The 17160-nt window shown below is 44.8% G+C and overlaps 1 protein-coding gene across 1 annotated transcript in view; it reads right to left on the bottom strand.

Moving 5' to 3' along the window:
- LOC115125236 (pleckstrin homology domain-containing family G member 1-like) overlaps window positions 1-17160 on the bottom strand; it is a 148541-nt gene that overhangs the window by 11622 nt on the left and 119759 nt on the right. The window contains 7 exon segments of the mRNA XM_065008926.1: window positions 2741-2932; window positions 3135-3193; window positions 3321-3407; window positions 3520-3553; window positions 15705-15791; window positions 16126-16221; window positions 16341-16523. Of these exon segments, the coding sequence (XP_064864998.1) occupies window positions 2741-2932; window positions 3135-3193; window positions 3321-3407; window positions 3520-3553; window positions 15705-15791; window positions 16126-16221; window positions 16341-16523 (738 nt within the window).

The raw sequence follows: 17160 nt of genomic DNA, 5'->3' as shown, positions 1-17160 counted from the left end.
ACTTCAGCAGTAAAAAATTCATGAACTTATTTGAGGAAAAGATCATGATTATTAGAAGGCAAATTACAAACTCCTCTTTAAATCTGAGTATTCCTTCAAAGCTCAGTTGTCCTGAGTCTGCACAACTGCCAAGACCTAGGATCAAGAGAGACACTCAAGTGTTTTAGAACTATATCTCTTGACACAATGATGAAAATAATCATGGCCTCTCTAAACCTTCAAGCTGCATACTGGACCCTATTCCAACTAAACTACTGAAAGAGCTGCTTCCTGTGCTTGGCCCTCCTATGTTGAATATAATAAATGGCTCTCTATCCACCGGATGTGTACCAAACTCACTAAAAGTGGCAGTAATATAGCCTCTCTTGAAAAAGCCAATCCTTGACCCAGAAAATTTTAAAATCTATTGGCCTATATCGAATCTTCCATTCCTCTCAACATTTTTAGAAAAAGCTGTTGCGCAACAACTCACTGCCATCCGGAAGACAAACAATGTATACAAAATGCTTCAGTCTGGTTTTAGACCCCATCATAGCACTGAGACTGCACTTGTGAAGGTGGTAAATGACATTTAATGGCATCAGCCCGAGGCTCTGCATCTGTCCTCGTGCTCCTAGACCTTAGTGCTGCTTTTGATACCATCGATCACCACATTCTTTTGGAGAGATTGGAAACCCAAATTGGTCTACAAGGACAATTTCTGGCCTGGTTTAGATCTTATCTGTCGGAAAGATATCAGTTTGTCTCTGTGAATGGTTTGTCCTCTGACAAATCAACTGTACATTTTGGTATTCCTCAAGGTTCCGTTTTTCACTATATATTTTACCTCTTGGGGATGTCATTCGAAAACATAATGTTAACTTTCACTGCTATGCGGATGACACACAGCTGTACATTTCAATGAAACATGGTGAAGCCCCAAAATTGCCCTCGCTAGAAGACTGTGTTTCAGACATAAGGAAGTGGATGGCTGCAAACTTTCTACTTTTAAACTCTGACAAAACAAAGATGCTTGTTCCCGGTCCCAAGAAACAAAGAGATCTTCTCTTGAATCTGACAATTAATCTTAATGGTTGTACAGTCGTCTCAAATAAAACTGTGAAGGACCTCAGCGTTACTCTGGACCCTGATCTCTCTTTTGACGAACATATCAAGACTGTTTCAGGACAGCTTTTTTCCATCTACGTAACATTGCAAAAATCTGAAACTTTGTCCAAAAATGATGCAGAAAAATTAATCCATGCTTTTTTTTACTTCTAGGTTAGACTACTGCAATGCTCTACTTTCCGGCTACCCGGATAAAGCACTAAATAAACTTCAGTTAGTGCTAAATACGGCCGCTAGAATCCTGACTAGATCCCCAAAATTTGATCATATTACTCCAGTGCTAGCCTTCCTACACTGGCTTCCTGTCAATGCAAGGGCTGATTTCAAGGTTTTACTGCTAACCTACAAAGCATTACATGGGCTTGCTCCTACCGATCTCTCTGATTTGGTACTGCCGTACATACCTACACGTACGCTACGGTCACAAGACGCAGGCCTCCTAATTGTCCCAGAATTTCTAAGCAAACAGCTGGAGACAGGGCTTTCTCCTATAGAGCTCCATTTTTATGGAATGGTCTGCCTACCCATGTGAAAGACGCAGACTCTGTCTCAACCTTTAAGTCTTCACTGAAGACTCATCTCTTCAGTGGGTCATATGATTGAGTGTAGTCTGGCCCAGGAGTGTTAAGGTGAATGGAAAGGCTCTGGAGCAACGAACCGCCCTTGCTCTCTCTGCCTGGCCAGTTCCCCTCTTTCCACTGGGATTCTCTGCCTCTAACAGGGGCTGAGTCACTGGCTTACTGGTGCTCTTTCATGCCGTCTCTAGGAGGGGTGCGTCACATGAGCATGGGTATCATCGGATGGGGCCACAGTGTCTCTTGACCCCTCCTGTCTCAGCCTCCAGTATTTATGCTGCAGTAGTTTATGTGTCCGGGGGCTAGGGTCAGGTACTTCTCCTGTCTTATCCGGTGTCCTGTGTGAATTTAAGTATGCTCTCTCTAATTCTCTCTTTCTCTCTTTCTTTCTCTCTCTCGGAGGACCTGAGCTCTAGGACCATGCCTCGGGACTACCTGGCATGATGACTCCTTGCTGTCCCCAGTACACCTGGCCGTGCTGGTGCTCCAGTTTCAACTGTTCTGCCCTGCGGCTATGGAATCCTGACCTGTTCACCGGACATGCTACCTGTTCCAGACCTGCTGTTTTCAACTCTCTAGAGACAGCAGGAGTGGTAGAGATACTCTTAATGATCGGCTATGAAAAGCCAACTGACATTTACTCCTGAGGTGCTGATTTGCTGCACCCTCGACAACTACTGTGATTATTATTATTTCACCATGCTGGTCATTTATGAACATTTGAACATCTTAGCCATGTTCTGTTATAATCTCCACCCGGCACAGCCAGAAGAGGAGTGGCCACCCCTCACAGCCTGGTTCCTCTCTAGGTTTCTTCCTAGGTTTTGGCCTTTCTAGGGAGTTTTTCCTAGCCACCGTGCTTCTACACCTGCATTGCTTGTTGTTTGTGGTTTTAGGCTGGGTTTCTATACAGCACTTTGAGATATCAGCTGATGTACGAAGGGCTATATAAATAAATTTGATTTGACTTGATTTAGGGATGGAAATCAAATCGGGCATATCTGATAAGAGGTTAAATTGTCAAACTGGTGCATTGTGGGTAGGTAGGAGAGACTCACCAGGCTGCTGTCATCCTCATCATCGGCGTCCTGCTGATGTGGCTCCTCCCCATCCTCCCTGTCGCTATGGTCAAAATGGTCACCTGGGTCCAGGGACTTCTGTGATTGGTTGACCAGGCTGCGGCTGTGGCCAATAGTGCCCAGAGCCAGCTGGGACACAGGGGAGAGCAGGGTGGCGCCCAGACTTGTCCGCTACAGAGAGAGAGTGATAAGGCAGGGAGTGTTAAATGTGTCCTTGAGTGAGAGTTAGGTGAGTATTATAGGAACCATTACAAATAACACCTCAAACTAGCTGAAACCTTTAGTCCATTATGGAGATATAACACTGTTTCTAACTGTAGCATTGTGTCACCATTCATATACATAAATGACTGCATTATGGGGTTAAGCTCACCTTTGAGACATCTTCCTTGGCACCATGTTTAGGGTTCTTCAGTAACTTGGACAGCGGCTCTGAGGAGAGACAGATTGGACAGGACATAGAGTCATAGAGGCAGAGAAACTGGCCCAGTCTACTGGCATCAGCACCAAATAATTTACAGCGCCTTCGTCCTGTCCCTGTACTTCCTGTGTTCCTTACCTGACTTCCTGCGGACCCGTCGAGGGGAGGGGCCCTCCTTTGTGTGGGGGCTCCTCTTGTCGGGACAGTAGTGGAAACCTGGGTGGTCTGGAGAGGACAGGGGAGAGGGAATGTTACAGACACTCAAATAAACACCCATGAACGTAATGATCTTATTATAGTCACAAGAGGCTTCAATCAATATCAAATGTATACTTACGCATAGCATCCATCTCCAAAATGGCCTGCTTGGCCTGAAAATCAAGAGAAAAAAAATAAAACAAACAACAACCATTAAAGCAAATTTCCACAACTGGAGGCACGCAGGTGGTTTTATTTGGATACCCAAGTTTTCTGAGCAAAAATTATTATTTTTATGAAAAATCTAAAATCATTGATGGACATAAAAGACTGTAAAAACATCAGGAAATCAGCTACAAAATATATATTTTTGGGAAATCTATTCCCAATTATTCCCACGCATATTTTTTTTATTTTTTATTTATTTCACCTTTATTTAATCAGGTAGGCTAGTTGAGAACAAGTTCTCATTTGCAACTGCGACCTGGCCAAGATAAAGCTTAGCAGTGTGAACAGACAACACAGAGTTACACATGGAGTAAACAATTAACAAGACAATAACACAATAGAAAAAAAGGGGAGTCTATATACATTGTGTGCAAAAGGCATGAGGAGGTAGGCGAATAATTACAATTTTGCAGATTAACACTGGAGTGATAAATGATCAGATGGTCATGTACAGGTAGAGATATTGGTGTGCAAAAGAGCAGAAAAGTAAATAAATAAAAACAGTATGGGGATGAGGTAGGTGAAAAACAGCTGCAGCGATCGGTTAGCTGCTCAGATAGCAGATGTTTGAAGTTGGTGAGGGAGGTAAAAGTCTCCAACTTCAGCGATTTTTGCAATTCGTTCCAGTCAGCAGAGTACTGGAACGAAAGGCGGCCAAATGAGGTGTTGGCTTTAGGGATGATCAGTGAGATACACCTGCTGGAGCGCGTGCTACGGATGGGTGTTGCCATCGTGACCAGTGAACTGAGATAAGGCGGAGCTTTACCTAGCATGGACATGTAGATGACCTGGAGCCAGTGGGTCTGGCGACGAATATGTAGCGAGGGCCAGCCGACTAGAGCATACAAGTCGCAGTGGTGGGTGGTATAAGGTGCTTTAGTGACAAAACGGATGGCACTGTGATAAACTGCATCCAGTTTGCTGAGTAGAGTGTTGGAAGCAATTTTGTAGATGACATCGCCGAAGTCGAGGATCGGTAGGATAGTCAGTTTTACTAGGGTAAGTTTGGCGGCGTGAGTGAAGGAGGCTTTGTTGCGGAATAGAAAGCCGACTCTTGATTTGATTTTCGATTGGAGATGTTTGATATGAGTCTGGAAGGAGAGTTTACAGTCTAGCCAGACACCTAGGTACTTATAGATGTCCACATATTCAAGGTCGGAACCATCCAGGGTGGTGATGCTCGTCGGGCATGCGGGTGCAGGCAGCGATCGGTTGAAAAGCATGCATTTGGTTTTACTAGCGTTTAAGAGCAGTTGGAGGCCACGGAAGGAGTGTTGTATGGCTTTGAAGCTCGTTTGGAGGTTAGATAGCACAGTGTCCAAGGACGGGCCGGAAGTATATAGAATTGTGTCGTCTGCGTAGAGGTGGATCAGGGAATCGCCCGCAGCAAAAGCAACATCATTGATATATACAGAGAAAAGAGTCGGCCCGAGAATTGAACCCTGTGGCACCCCCATAGAGACTGCCAGAGGACCGGACAAGGCCCTCCGATTTGACACACTGAACTCTGTCTGCAAAGTAATTGGTGAACCAGGCAAGGCAGTCATCCGAAAAACCGAGGCTACTGAGTCTGCCGATAAGAATATGGTGATTGACAGAGTCGAAAGCCTTGGCAAGGTCGATGAAGACGGCTGCACAGTACTGTCTTTTATCGATGGCGGTTATAATATCGTTTAGTACCTTGAGTGTGGCTGAGGTGCACCCGTGACCGGCTCGGAAACCAGATTGCACAGCGGAGAAGGTACGGTGGGATTCGAGATGGTCAGTGACCTGTTTGTTGACTTGGCTTTCGAAGACCTTAGATAGGCAGGGCAGGATGGATATAGGTCTGTAACAGTTTGGGTCCAGGATGTCTCCCCCTTTGAAGAGGGGGATGACTGCGGCAGCTTTCCAATCCTTGGGGATCTCAGACGATATGAAAGAGAGGTTGAGGGGTTGCGACAATGGCGGCGGATAGTTTCAGAAATAGAGGGTCCAGATTGTCAAGCCCAGCTGATTTGTACGGGTCCAGGTTTTGCAGCTCTTTCAGAACATCTGCTATCTGGATTTGGGTAAAGGAGAACCTGGAGAGGCTTGGGCGAGTAGCTGCGGGGGGGCGGAGCTGTTGGCCGAGGTTGGAGTAGCCAGGCGGAAGGCATGGCCAGCCGTTGAGAAATGCTTGTTGAAGTTTTCGATAATCATGGATTTATCGGTGGTGACCGTGTTACCTAGCCTCAGTGCAGTGGGCAGCTGGGAGGAGGTGCTCTTGTTCTCCATGGACTTCACATTGTCCCAGAACTTTTTGGAGTTGGAGCTACAGGATGCAAACTTCTGCCTGAAGAAGCTGGCCTTCCTGACTGACTGCGTGTATTGGTTCCTGACTTCCCTGAACAGTTTCATATCGCGGGGACTATTCGATGCTATTGCAGTCCGCCACAGGATGTTTTTGTGCTGGTCGAGGGCAGTCAGGTCTGGAGTGAACCAAGGGCTGTATCTGTTCTTAGTTCTGCATTTTTTGAACGGAGCATGCTCATCTAAAATGGTGAGGAAGTTACTTTTAACCTCTTAACCTCTTAAGTCGACCCTCTACTTTTTTGAACATTCTGTTAAAAATCGCGCAACATTTCAGCGCCCTGCTACTCATGCCAGGAATATAGTATATGCATTTGCTTAGTCTGTGTGGATAGAAAACACTCAGACGTTTATAAAACTGGTTAAATCACTGCTGTGGCTTTACCAGAACGGCATTTACATCGAAAAGCACAGGAAAAACTGATCACTGAAAATGGGAAAATATATCCATGCGCTACTTGAACCCATTGATAAAGGTGAACCACAATTAATTGACTGAGGTTGCAGTACCTACAGCTTCCACACGGTGTCTAGAGTCTTGTCATTTCCCTTTGAGTTTTTTCTTGGTCAAACACATGCGAGGCACCGTATTTCTTCAGGTCTAGGACCGGATATTTTCGTTGAGTTTCTAGCCGGACATTTTTCCAGACGGACAGCTAATGATCTTTACATCGCCTCCTGATGAATTTTATCGCTTATTAACGTTTACTAATACCTAAAGTTGCATTACAAAAGTATTTAGAAGTGTTTTGTGAAAGTTTATCGTCGACTTTTTGAATTTAAAAAAATGACGTTACGTTTTGAAACTATGTTTTTTTCGTTTATCACACAGTCTACATATAACGATATCTAGGCTTTATATGGACCGATTTAATCGAAATAAAGACCCAATAGTGTTTATGGGACATCTAGGAGTGCCAACAAAGAAGATGGTGAAAGGTAAGGACTGTTTTCTATTTTATTGTGCGGTTTGTGTAACGCCGAAATGCTAATTATTTTGTTTACGTCCCCTGCGTGGCTTTTGTGTTGTAGTGTATTGGTGCATGCTATCAGATAATAGCTTCTCATGCTTTCGCCGAAAAGCATTTTAAAAATCTGACTTGTTGCCTGGATTCACAACGAGTGTAGCTTTAATTCGATACCCTGCATGTGTATTTTAATGAACGTTTGAGTTTTAACTAATACTATTAGCATTTAGCGTAGCGCATTTGCATTTCCAGAGCTCTAGTTGGGACGCAAGCGTCTCAGGTAGAAGCAAGAGGTTAAAGAATGACCAGGCATCCTCAACTGACGGGATGAGGTCAATGTCCTTCCAGGATACCCGGGCCAGGTCGATTAGAAAGGCCTGCTCACAGAAGTGTTTTAGGGAGCGTTTGACTGCGGTGATGAGGGGTGGTCGTTTGACTGCGGCTCCGTAGCGGATACAGGCAATGAGGCAGTGATCGCTGAGATCCTGGTTGAAGACAGCGGAGGTGTATTTGGAGGGCCAGTTGGTCAGGATGACGTCTATGAGGGTGCCCTTGTTTACAGAGTTAGGGTTGTACCTGGTGGGTTCCTTGATGATTTGTGTGAGATTGAGGGCATCTAGCTTAGATTGTAGGACTGCCGGGGTGTTAAGCATATCCCAGTTTAGGTCACCTAACAGAACAAACTCTAAAGCTAGATGGGGGGCGATCAATTCACAAATGGTGTCCAGGGCACAGCTGGGAGCTGAGGGGAACGGTAGCAGGCGGCAACAGTGAGAGACTTATTTCTGGAGAGAGTAATTTTCAAAATCAAATCAAATTTATTTGTCACATACACATGGTTAGCAGATGTTAATGCGAGTGTAGCGAAATGCTTGTGCTTCTAGTTCCGACAATGCAGTGATAACCAACAAGTAATCTAACTAACAATTCCAAAACTACTGTCTTATACACAGTGTAAGGGGATAAGGAATATGTACATAAGGATATATGAATGAGTGATGGTACAGAGCAGCATACAGTAGATGGTATCGAGTACAGTATATACATATGAGATGAGTATGTAGACAAAGTAAACAAAGTGGCATAGTTAAAGTGGCTAGTGACATAAGAATGCAGTCGATGATCTAGAGTACAGTATATACATATGCATATGAGATGAATAGTGTAGGGTAAGTAACATTATATAAGGTAGCATTGTTTAAAGTGGCTAGTGATATATTTACATCATTTCCCATCAATTCCCATTATTAAAGTGGCTGGAGTTGGGTCAGTGTCAATGACAGTGTGTTGGCAGCAGCCACTCAATGTTAGTGATTGCTGTTTAACAGTCTGATGGCCTTGAGATAGAAGCTGTTTTTCAGTCTCTCGGTCCCAGCTTTGATGCACCTGTACTGACCTCGCCTTCTGGATGATAGCGGGGTGAACAGGCAGTGGTTTGGGTGGTTGATGTCCTTGATGATCTTTATGGCCTTCCTGTAACATCGGGTGGTGTAGGTGTCCTGGAGGGCAGGTAGTTTGCCCCCGGTGATGCGTTGTGCAGACCTCACTACCCTCTGGAGAGCCTTACGGTTGAGGGCGGAGCAGTTGCCGTACCAGGCGGTGATACAGCCCGCCAGGATGCTCTCGATTGTGCATCTGTAGAAGTTTGTGAGTGCTTTTGGTGACAAGCCGAATTTCTTCAGCCTCCTGAGGTTGAAGAGGCGCTGCTGCGCCTTCTTCACGACGCTGTCAGTGTGAGTGGACCAATTCAGTTTGTCTGTGATGTGTATGCCGAGGAACTTAAAACTTGCTACCCTCTCCACTACTGATCCATCGATGTGGATAGGGGGTGTTCCCTCTGCTGTTTCCTGAAGTCCACAATCATCTCCTTAGTTTTGTTGACGTTGAGTGTGAGGTTATTTTCCTGACACCACACTCCGAGGGCCCTCACCTCCTCCCTGTAGGCCGTCTCGTCGTTGTTGGTAATCAAGCCTACCACTGTTGTGTCGTCCGCAAACTTGATGATTGAGTTGGAGGCGTGCATGGCCACGCAGTCGTGGGTGAACAGGGAGTACAGGAGAGGGCTCAGAACGCACCCTTGTGGGGCCCCGTGTTGAGGATCAGCGGGGAGGAGATGTTGTTGCCTACCCTCACCACCTGTGGGCGGCCCGTCAGGAAGTCCAGTACCCAGTTGCACAGGGCGGGGTCGAGACCCAGGGTCTCGAGCTTGATGACGAGCTTGGAGGGTACTATGGTATTGAATGCCGAGCTGTAGTCGATGAACAGCATTCTCACATAGGTATTCCTCTTGTCCAGGTGGGTTAGGGCAGTGTGCAGTGTGGTTGAGATTGCATCGTCTGTGGACCTATTTGGGCGGTAAGCAAATTGGAGTGGGTCTAGGGTGTCAGGTAGGGTGGAGGTGATATGGTCCTTGACTAGTCTCTCAAAGCACTTCATGATGACGGAAGTGAGTGCTACGGGACGGTAGTCGTTTAGCTCAGTTACCTTAGCTTTCTTGGGAACAGGAACAATGGTGGCCCTCTTGAAGCATGTGGGAACAGCAGACTGGTATAGGGATTGATTGAATATGTCCGTAAACACACCGGCCAGCTGGTCTGCGCATGCTCTGAGGGCGCGGCTGGGGATGCCGTCTGGGCCTGCAGCCTTGCGAGGGTTAACACGTTTAAATGTCTTACTCACCTCGGCTGCAGTGAAGGAGAGACTGCATGTTTTCGTTGCAGGCCGTGTCAGTGGCACTGTATTGTCCTCAAAGCGGGCAAAAAGTGATTTAGTCTGCCTGGGAGCAAGACATCCTGGTCCGTGACTGGGCTGGGTTTCTTCTTGTAGTCCGTGATTGACTGTAGACCCTGCCACATGCCTCTTGTGTCTGAGCCATTGAATTGAGATTCCACTTTGTCTCTGTACTGACGCTTAGCTTGTTTAATAGCCTTGCGGAGGAATAGCTGCATTGTTTATATTCGGACATATTACCAGACACCTTGCCCTGATTAAAAGCAGTGGTTCGCGCATTCAGTTTCACGCGAATGCTGCCATCAATCCACGGTTTCTGGTTTGGGAATGTTTTTATCGTTGCTAGGGGAACGACATCTTCGACGCACGTTCTAATGAACTCGCACACCGAATCAGCGTATTCGTCAATATTTCCATCTGACGCAATACGAAACATGTCCCAGTCCACGTGATGGAAGCAGTCTTGGAGTGTGGAGTCAGCTTGGTCTGACCAGCGTTGGACAGACCTCAGCGTGGGAGCCTCTTGTTTTAGTTTCTGCCTGTAGGCAGGGATCAGCAAAATGGAGTCGTGGTCAGCTTTTCCGAAAGGGGGGCGGGGCAGGGCCTTATATGCGTCGCGGAAGTTAGAGTAACAATGATCCAAGGTTTTACCACCCCTGGTTGCGCAATCGATATGCTGGTAAAATTTAGGGAGTCTTGTTTTCAGATTAGCTTTGTTAAAATCCCCAGCTGGATAAATGGTTTCCAGTTTGCAAAGAGTTAAATAAAGTTCGTTCAGAGCCATCGATGTGTCTGCTTGGGGGGGGATAAATTAGTAGTTCGAACTGTTTGGGTATGGACCTGGAAGGCTATCTCTGCAGTAGACTGCAACTCCTCCCCCTTTGGCAGTTCTATCTTGACGGAAGATGTTATAGTTGGGTATGGAAATCTCAGAATTTTTGGTGGCCTTCCTGAGCCAGGATTCAGACACGGCAAGGACATCAGGGTTAGCAGAGTGTGCTAAAGCAGTGAGTAAAACAAACTTAGGGAGGAGGCTTCTGATGTTGACATGCATGAAACCAAGGCTTTTCGATCACAGAAGTCAACAAATGAGGGTGCCTGGGGACATGCAGGGCCTGGGTTTACCTCCACATCACCCGCGGAACAGAGAAGGAGTAGTATAAGGGTGCGGCCAAAGGCTATCAAAACTGGTCGCCTAGAGCGTTGGGGACAGAGAATAAGAGGAGCAGGTTTCTGGGCATGGTAGAATATATTCAGGGCATAATGCGCAGACAGGGGTATGGTGGGGTGCGGGTACAGCGGAGGTAAACCCAGGCACTGGGTGATGATGAGAGAGGTTGTATCTCTGGACATGCTGGTTGTAATGGGTGAGGTCACCGCATGTGTGGGAGGTGGGACAAAGGAGGTATCAGGGGTATGAAGAGTGGAACTAGGGGCTCCATTGTGAACTAAAACAATGATAACTAACCTGAACAACAGTATACAAGGCATATTGACATTTGAGAGAGACATACAGCGAGGCATACAGTAATCACAGGTGTTGAATTGGGAGAGCTAGCTAAAACAGTAGGTGAGACAACAACAGCTAATCAGCTAGCACAACAACAGCAGGTAAAATGGCGTTGACTAGGCAACGGGGCCGACAGATAAAACATAAACAAGCAGAATGGAGTACCGTGATTAATGGACAGTCCAGCATGCATCAGCCATGTAGCCAAGTGATCAGTGTCCAGGGGGCAGCGGTGGATGGGGCAGGGAAGCTGGACTGGCGAGTGTTATCCAGGTAAAAAAAAAACGAACAATGACTAAATAGCTTGTAGCTAGTTAGCTGGTTAGCTTCTGGAGGTTCTTGAGTGTGTTCTAAAAATTAAAAATAATTGCGATTCCGTATCACATTGGGTGAGGCAGGTTACCGGAAGGTATAAACAAATTAAAAATCGAAAAGAGATAGAAAGTAAATATGGGTCCAGTGAGTGTTTGGGACGCGGCGATTCAGACGGTTAGCAGGCCTGTGCTAACAAGCTAACAGTTAGTAGGCCGGGGGTAAACAAGGTAGCAGTTAGCGGACCGGGGCTAAACAAGCTAGCAGTTAGCAGGCCAAATTAGCAAGCAAGGAGATAGCAAGGGCTAGAGAGAGAGTTAGCCTTTGGGGGACGTCGCGATGGGGTGAGTCTGTTTATTCCTCTTCATGCGGTGACATCGATAGACCGGTCGTGGGTCCGGGTATTGTAGCCCAGGAGTATGCTACGGTGGTAGCACAGGGGCTCTGGCCGGGCTAGCTTCAAGCTAAGTGGGTGGAAACGCTAGCCAGGAGTAATCATCCGGGGTTGCGGTTTAGCTAGATAGCTAGTTGTGAAGATCCAGCTGAAAAATGTTCCGTTTGCGGTGGGAATCCGGGGATAAAAAAAAAAATAGGTCCGTTATGCTCTGGTTAGAGTCGCGTTGTTCAAACCGGCGAGAGCTTTCCGAGCTAAAGGTTAGCTGATGACCGGTTAGCTGAAGACCGCTAGCATAGCTGGTAGTTAGCTGGCTAGCTTCAGTTGAGGGGTTCCGGGTCCAAAGTAAATATAAATACTTTAGGAAAAATAGCTACATTGGGTGAGGCGGGTTGCAGGAGAGTATTTAGAAGCTGAGGTTTAGTAGAATGTTTTAAAAGATATGCGAAGAAAAATATGTAAAAACGAAAAAAAATGATATATACAAGGGACACGACACGACAGGTCTTACTGCTACGCCATCTTTGATCATATACAAATATAATCAAGGTTTGACATTATTATGTTTTAGTGAAATATTATGTATGTTAGGGCTTCTTGCGATCCATTTGCAGTCTATAAATGATTTTTAATTATGCACCAGAATCATCCGCTCAAGAAAAACATTATTCAGCAGCTGCATCTAGTTGGTGATCTACATTAAAGCGAAATTTCAAAATGTGTCTACTTCATATTCATCATCTGAAGCAACACCAACATATGTGAAAATTGTGAATTTCTATGTTTTCTAGTAAAAGAGATAGAATATAAGTGTTCCCAATAACATCATCAACCAATTAGTAGGCAATTAGCAGGCAATGCCAACTCATAACTTGTTAAAATCACACGATGCACACCGATAATGTCATTGGAAACAATTATCCTCCTGTATCTTTTTTACTACAAACTTTACAGTACCAGTCAAGTCAAACACCTATTAATTCAAGGGTTTTTATTTCGACTATCTTCTACATTGCAGAATAATAGTGAAGACATCGAAACTATGAAATAACAAATATGGAACCATGTAGTAAACAAAAAAGTGTTAAATCAAAAGATATTTTATATTTGAGATTATTTAAAGTAGCCACCCTTTGCCTTGATGACAGCTTTGCACACTCTTGGCATTATCTGAACGAGCTTCATGAGGCAGTCACCTGGAATTAATTTCAATTAACAGGTGTGCATTATTAAACATTAACCTCTAATGACTCCCCATCCCGCATGAGGGAGCGTAATCATAGCCCGACACTAATTAGCATAACGCAACGGACATAAATATTCCTAGAAAATATTCCTATTCATGAATATCACAAATGAAATATATTGAGACACAGCTTAGCCTTTTGTTAATCACACTGTCATCTCAGATTTTCAAAATATGCTTTACAGCCAAAGCTAGACAAGCATTTGTGTAAGTTTATCAATAGCCTAGCATAGCATTTTGTCCAGCTAGCAGCAGGTAACTTGGTCACGGAAATCAGAAAAGCAATCAAATTCAATCGTTTACCTTTGATGAGCTTCGGATGTTTTCACTCACGAGACTACCAGTTTGATAGCAAATGTTCCTTTTTTCCAAAAAGAATATTTTTGTAGGCGAAATAGTTCGTTTGTCCTTCACGTTTGGCTGAGAAATTGCCCGGAAATTGCAGTCACGAAAACGCTGAAAAATATTCCAAATTAGCTCCATAATATCGACAGAAACATGGCAAACGTTGTTTGGAATCCATCCTCAAGGTGTTTTTCTAATATCTATTCGATAATATATCCGTCGGGACAATTCGTTTTTCAGTAGGACCGATTGGAGTAATGGCTACCTTTGTATTTTACGCGAGAATCTCTCTGGGAGCATCAGGTGACCACTTGCGCAATGTAGCCGCTTACGGGTATTCTTCAACATAAATACGTAAAACTGCGTCACAATGCTGTAGACACCTTCGGGAATACGGAGAAAGAGTAATCTGGTTGATAGCCCATTCACTGCTCAATAGGGACGCATAGGAACGCAGCGCTTTCAAAACATGAGGCACTTCTGGATTGGATTTTTCTCAGGCTTTCGCCTGCAACATCAGTTCTGTTATACTCACAGACAATATTTTTACAGTTTTGGAAACTTTAGAGTGTTTTCTATCCTAAACTGTCAATTATATGCATATTCTAGCATCTTGTCCTGACAAAATATCCCATTTACTACGGGAACATTTTTTTCCCAAAAATTAAAATACTGCCCCCTAGTCACAACAGGTGTTATTTGTGCAATTTCTTTCCTTCTTAATGCATTTTTGGGCCGATCGGTTGTGACGTGGTATACAGGAGACAGCTCTATTTGATAAAAGACCAAGTCCATAATTATGGCAAGAACAGCTAAAATAATTAAAGAGTAATGACAGTCCATCATTCCTTTAAGACATGGTCAGTCAATGAGGAAAATGTCAAGAACTTTTAAAGTTTCTTCAAGTGCAGTTATAAAAACCATCAAGCACTATGATGAAACTGGCTCTCATGAGGACCACCAGAGGAAAGAAAGACCCAGACTTTCCTCTGATGCAGAGGAAAAGTTCATTAGAGTTAACTGCACCTCAAATTGCAGCCCAAATAAATGCTTCACTGAGTTCAAGTAACAGACACATCTGACCATCAACTGTTCAGAGCAGACTACGTGAATCAGGCCTTCATGGTCGAATTGCTGCAAAGAAACCACTACTGAAGGACACCAATAATAAGAAGAGACTTGCTTGGGCCAGGAACATGATCTCCGCATGTGTGGTTTCCACCGTGAAGCATGGAGGAGGAGGTGTGATGGTGTGGGGGTGCTTTGCTGGTAACACTTGGGGATTTATTCTGAATTCAAGTCACACTTAACCAGTATGGCTACCACAGCATGCTGCAGCAATACGCCATCCCATCTGGTTTGCGCTTAGTGGGACTATCATTGTTTTTCAACAGGATAATGTAAGGGCTATTTGACCAATAAGGAAAGTGATGGCATGCTGCATCAGATGACCTGGCCTCCACAATCACCCGACCTCAACCCAATTAAGATGGTTGGACCACAGAGTTAGGGAAAAGCAGCCAGCAAGTGCTCATCATATGTGGGAAGTACCTCAAGACTGATTGAAAAGCACTCCAGGTGAAGCTAGTTGAGAGAATGCCAAGCGTGTACAAAGCTGTCATTTAGGCAAAGGGTGGCTACTTTGAAGAACCTCAAATATAAAAATATAAAACACTTTTTTGTTTACTACATGATTCCATATGTGTTATTTAATAGTTTGATGTCTTCACAATTATTCTACAATAAAGAAAATAGTACAAATTAAGAAAAACCCTTGAGTAGGTGTGTCCAAACTTTTGACTGGTACTGTATCATCATGCAATTTTCACATATTTTGATGTTGGGGTGGTGCTGGAAATGAATATAAAGTTGAATATTTTTCCAATGTTCCTTCAATAAAGTGAGCTCTATTTTACAGAGTTTGGTAATCCTATACTTGAGGTTGATATATGGGGCTACCAGACACCAGATGGCGCCAGACAGTTGTCTTCACCAAACAGAACAGGACTACTTTACAATATCACGTTTAACCACAGATCCCTTTATTGTAATTACAATGAACACTCAACAATTTCCTCCGGACAAAAGCATAATTTTCCATTTGCACCTGAGCCAAGACTGAAGGAAGAGAGTGGAGAGAGATCGAGAGAGGGGGGATTGAGAAAGAGAGAGAGAGAAAGAGAGACCATTCCACTTCCTCCCACTCAGTGTTGTGTTTATGTCGTTAGTGAGCACACACATTGCTTGCTCCATGTCTCACCTTGGCTGGGATTTTAGCCGGGTGGTTTTCAAGTATGAGTCTCTTTAGATGCAGGATCCACATGCGTTTGTCCTGCTGGGATCTGGCCTGGGGGCAGAACACAACAGAGAGGAGAGAAGAGAAGAAGAGAGACAGATTAAGGGAGAGACTTTAAATGGTGTACAAGACGATTATCACAAACCCATAACAACAGTGGGATCTGATTTTCTACTCCTCTGTGTTTGTTACGTAACACAGATTATGGAATTGTTTGAAGTGAGTACCCAAACACACGTTGAGAAATTACACACCCTTCTTATCCACGCTAAAAAATTGAACAAGTCTGGAGTGGTGGGCTTGGCAGGGCACAATTTACTTGTACTCTATGCTGTACAATCGCCTGTGGAACATGCTCTAGTAGTGGGGTGTAGTTTTGCGTTACCTGTACGTTGTGCTGTAGTTTGGGGTTCTTGTAGTGGAACACACTGAAGCTGAGTGGCTCTTTCGGAATGACTTCCACCAACATCAGGTTGCAACACTATAATGACATAGAGGCACGGCTAGTATGATGGATGTCTTTCTTAAGGTAGAGGTATTACGGTACACCTTTTGGGAGATAGTTTTGGGAGATATTTTAGGGTTAGTGTTGTGACTGACCAGGATGTGGGCCTTGTAGGTGTAGGCCTCCTCACGTTTCTTGGTGACCAGCAGCAGTTTGTCGAACAGGAAAAGCGTGCGCTCATTCTTGGCTCGTTGCAGACGGAACGTCCCCTCCAGAACCAGCTCCCCATAGCCAATCAGATCAGGCCCCTTCCAGTTGGTCAGCAGACTCTGGATTTCCTGAGAGAGGGAGGGGGATATAGGGTGGAGGAGGAGGAGCGGGGTTAGAGTAAATGAGAGAGAGGGACAGGGATAGAGAGGGAGGAGGAGGAGAGGGGGAGAGTGAGTAAGAGAGGGACAGAGAGAGCGGAATAGGATGAGAGTAAGGTAAGTGAAACAGGTGAGAAAACAAGAGTAGGACGGGAAAGGACAGAAGAGAAGGAGGAGACAAGAGCCGAACGAGAGAAGAGAGGAAGGAGAGGAGCAAGAGAAAAAAGGACAGGGAGACTTAGACAGGTCAACTAAGCACTCGTTACCAGATCCTGATTAAATACTTCAACACACATTCTTTCACTCATCTGAACATCTGATCATCCTCCCTCCCCATAGATTAAAGCTACACTTTCCCTTTTGTCTGCCTGCTGTGTTATGCAAGGCCATCCTTAGCCCTGGAAAACAATGTATTGCATAACTTAGAGGAGACTGAAACAAATCCGCGTCCCAAATGGCACCCTATTCCCTATACAGTGCACTACTTTGACTGGGACCCATAGGGCTCTGATGAAAAGTAGTGCACTATGTAGGGAATAGGGAGACATTTGGGATGTAAACTAGACTGGCGAAGGCTAGGGACACGATGGGAGGATCTGAGGACAAA

The sequence above is a fragment of the Oncorhynchus nerka genome, linkage group LG24, assembly GCF_034236695.1.
Source record: "Oncorhynchus nerka isolate Pitt River linkage group LG24, Oner_Uvic_2.0, whole genome shotgun sequence".
NCBI classification, from domain to species: Eukaryota; Metazoa; Chordata; class Actinopteri; order Salmoniformes; family Salmonidae; genus Oncorhynchus; species Oncorhynchus nerka.
The sequence above is the reverse complement of the archived record's forward strand: the minus strand, read 5'-3'. Positions and strand labels throughout refer to the sequence as shown.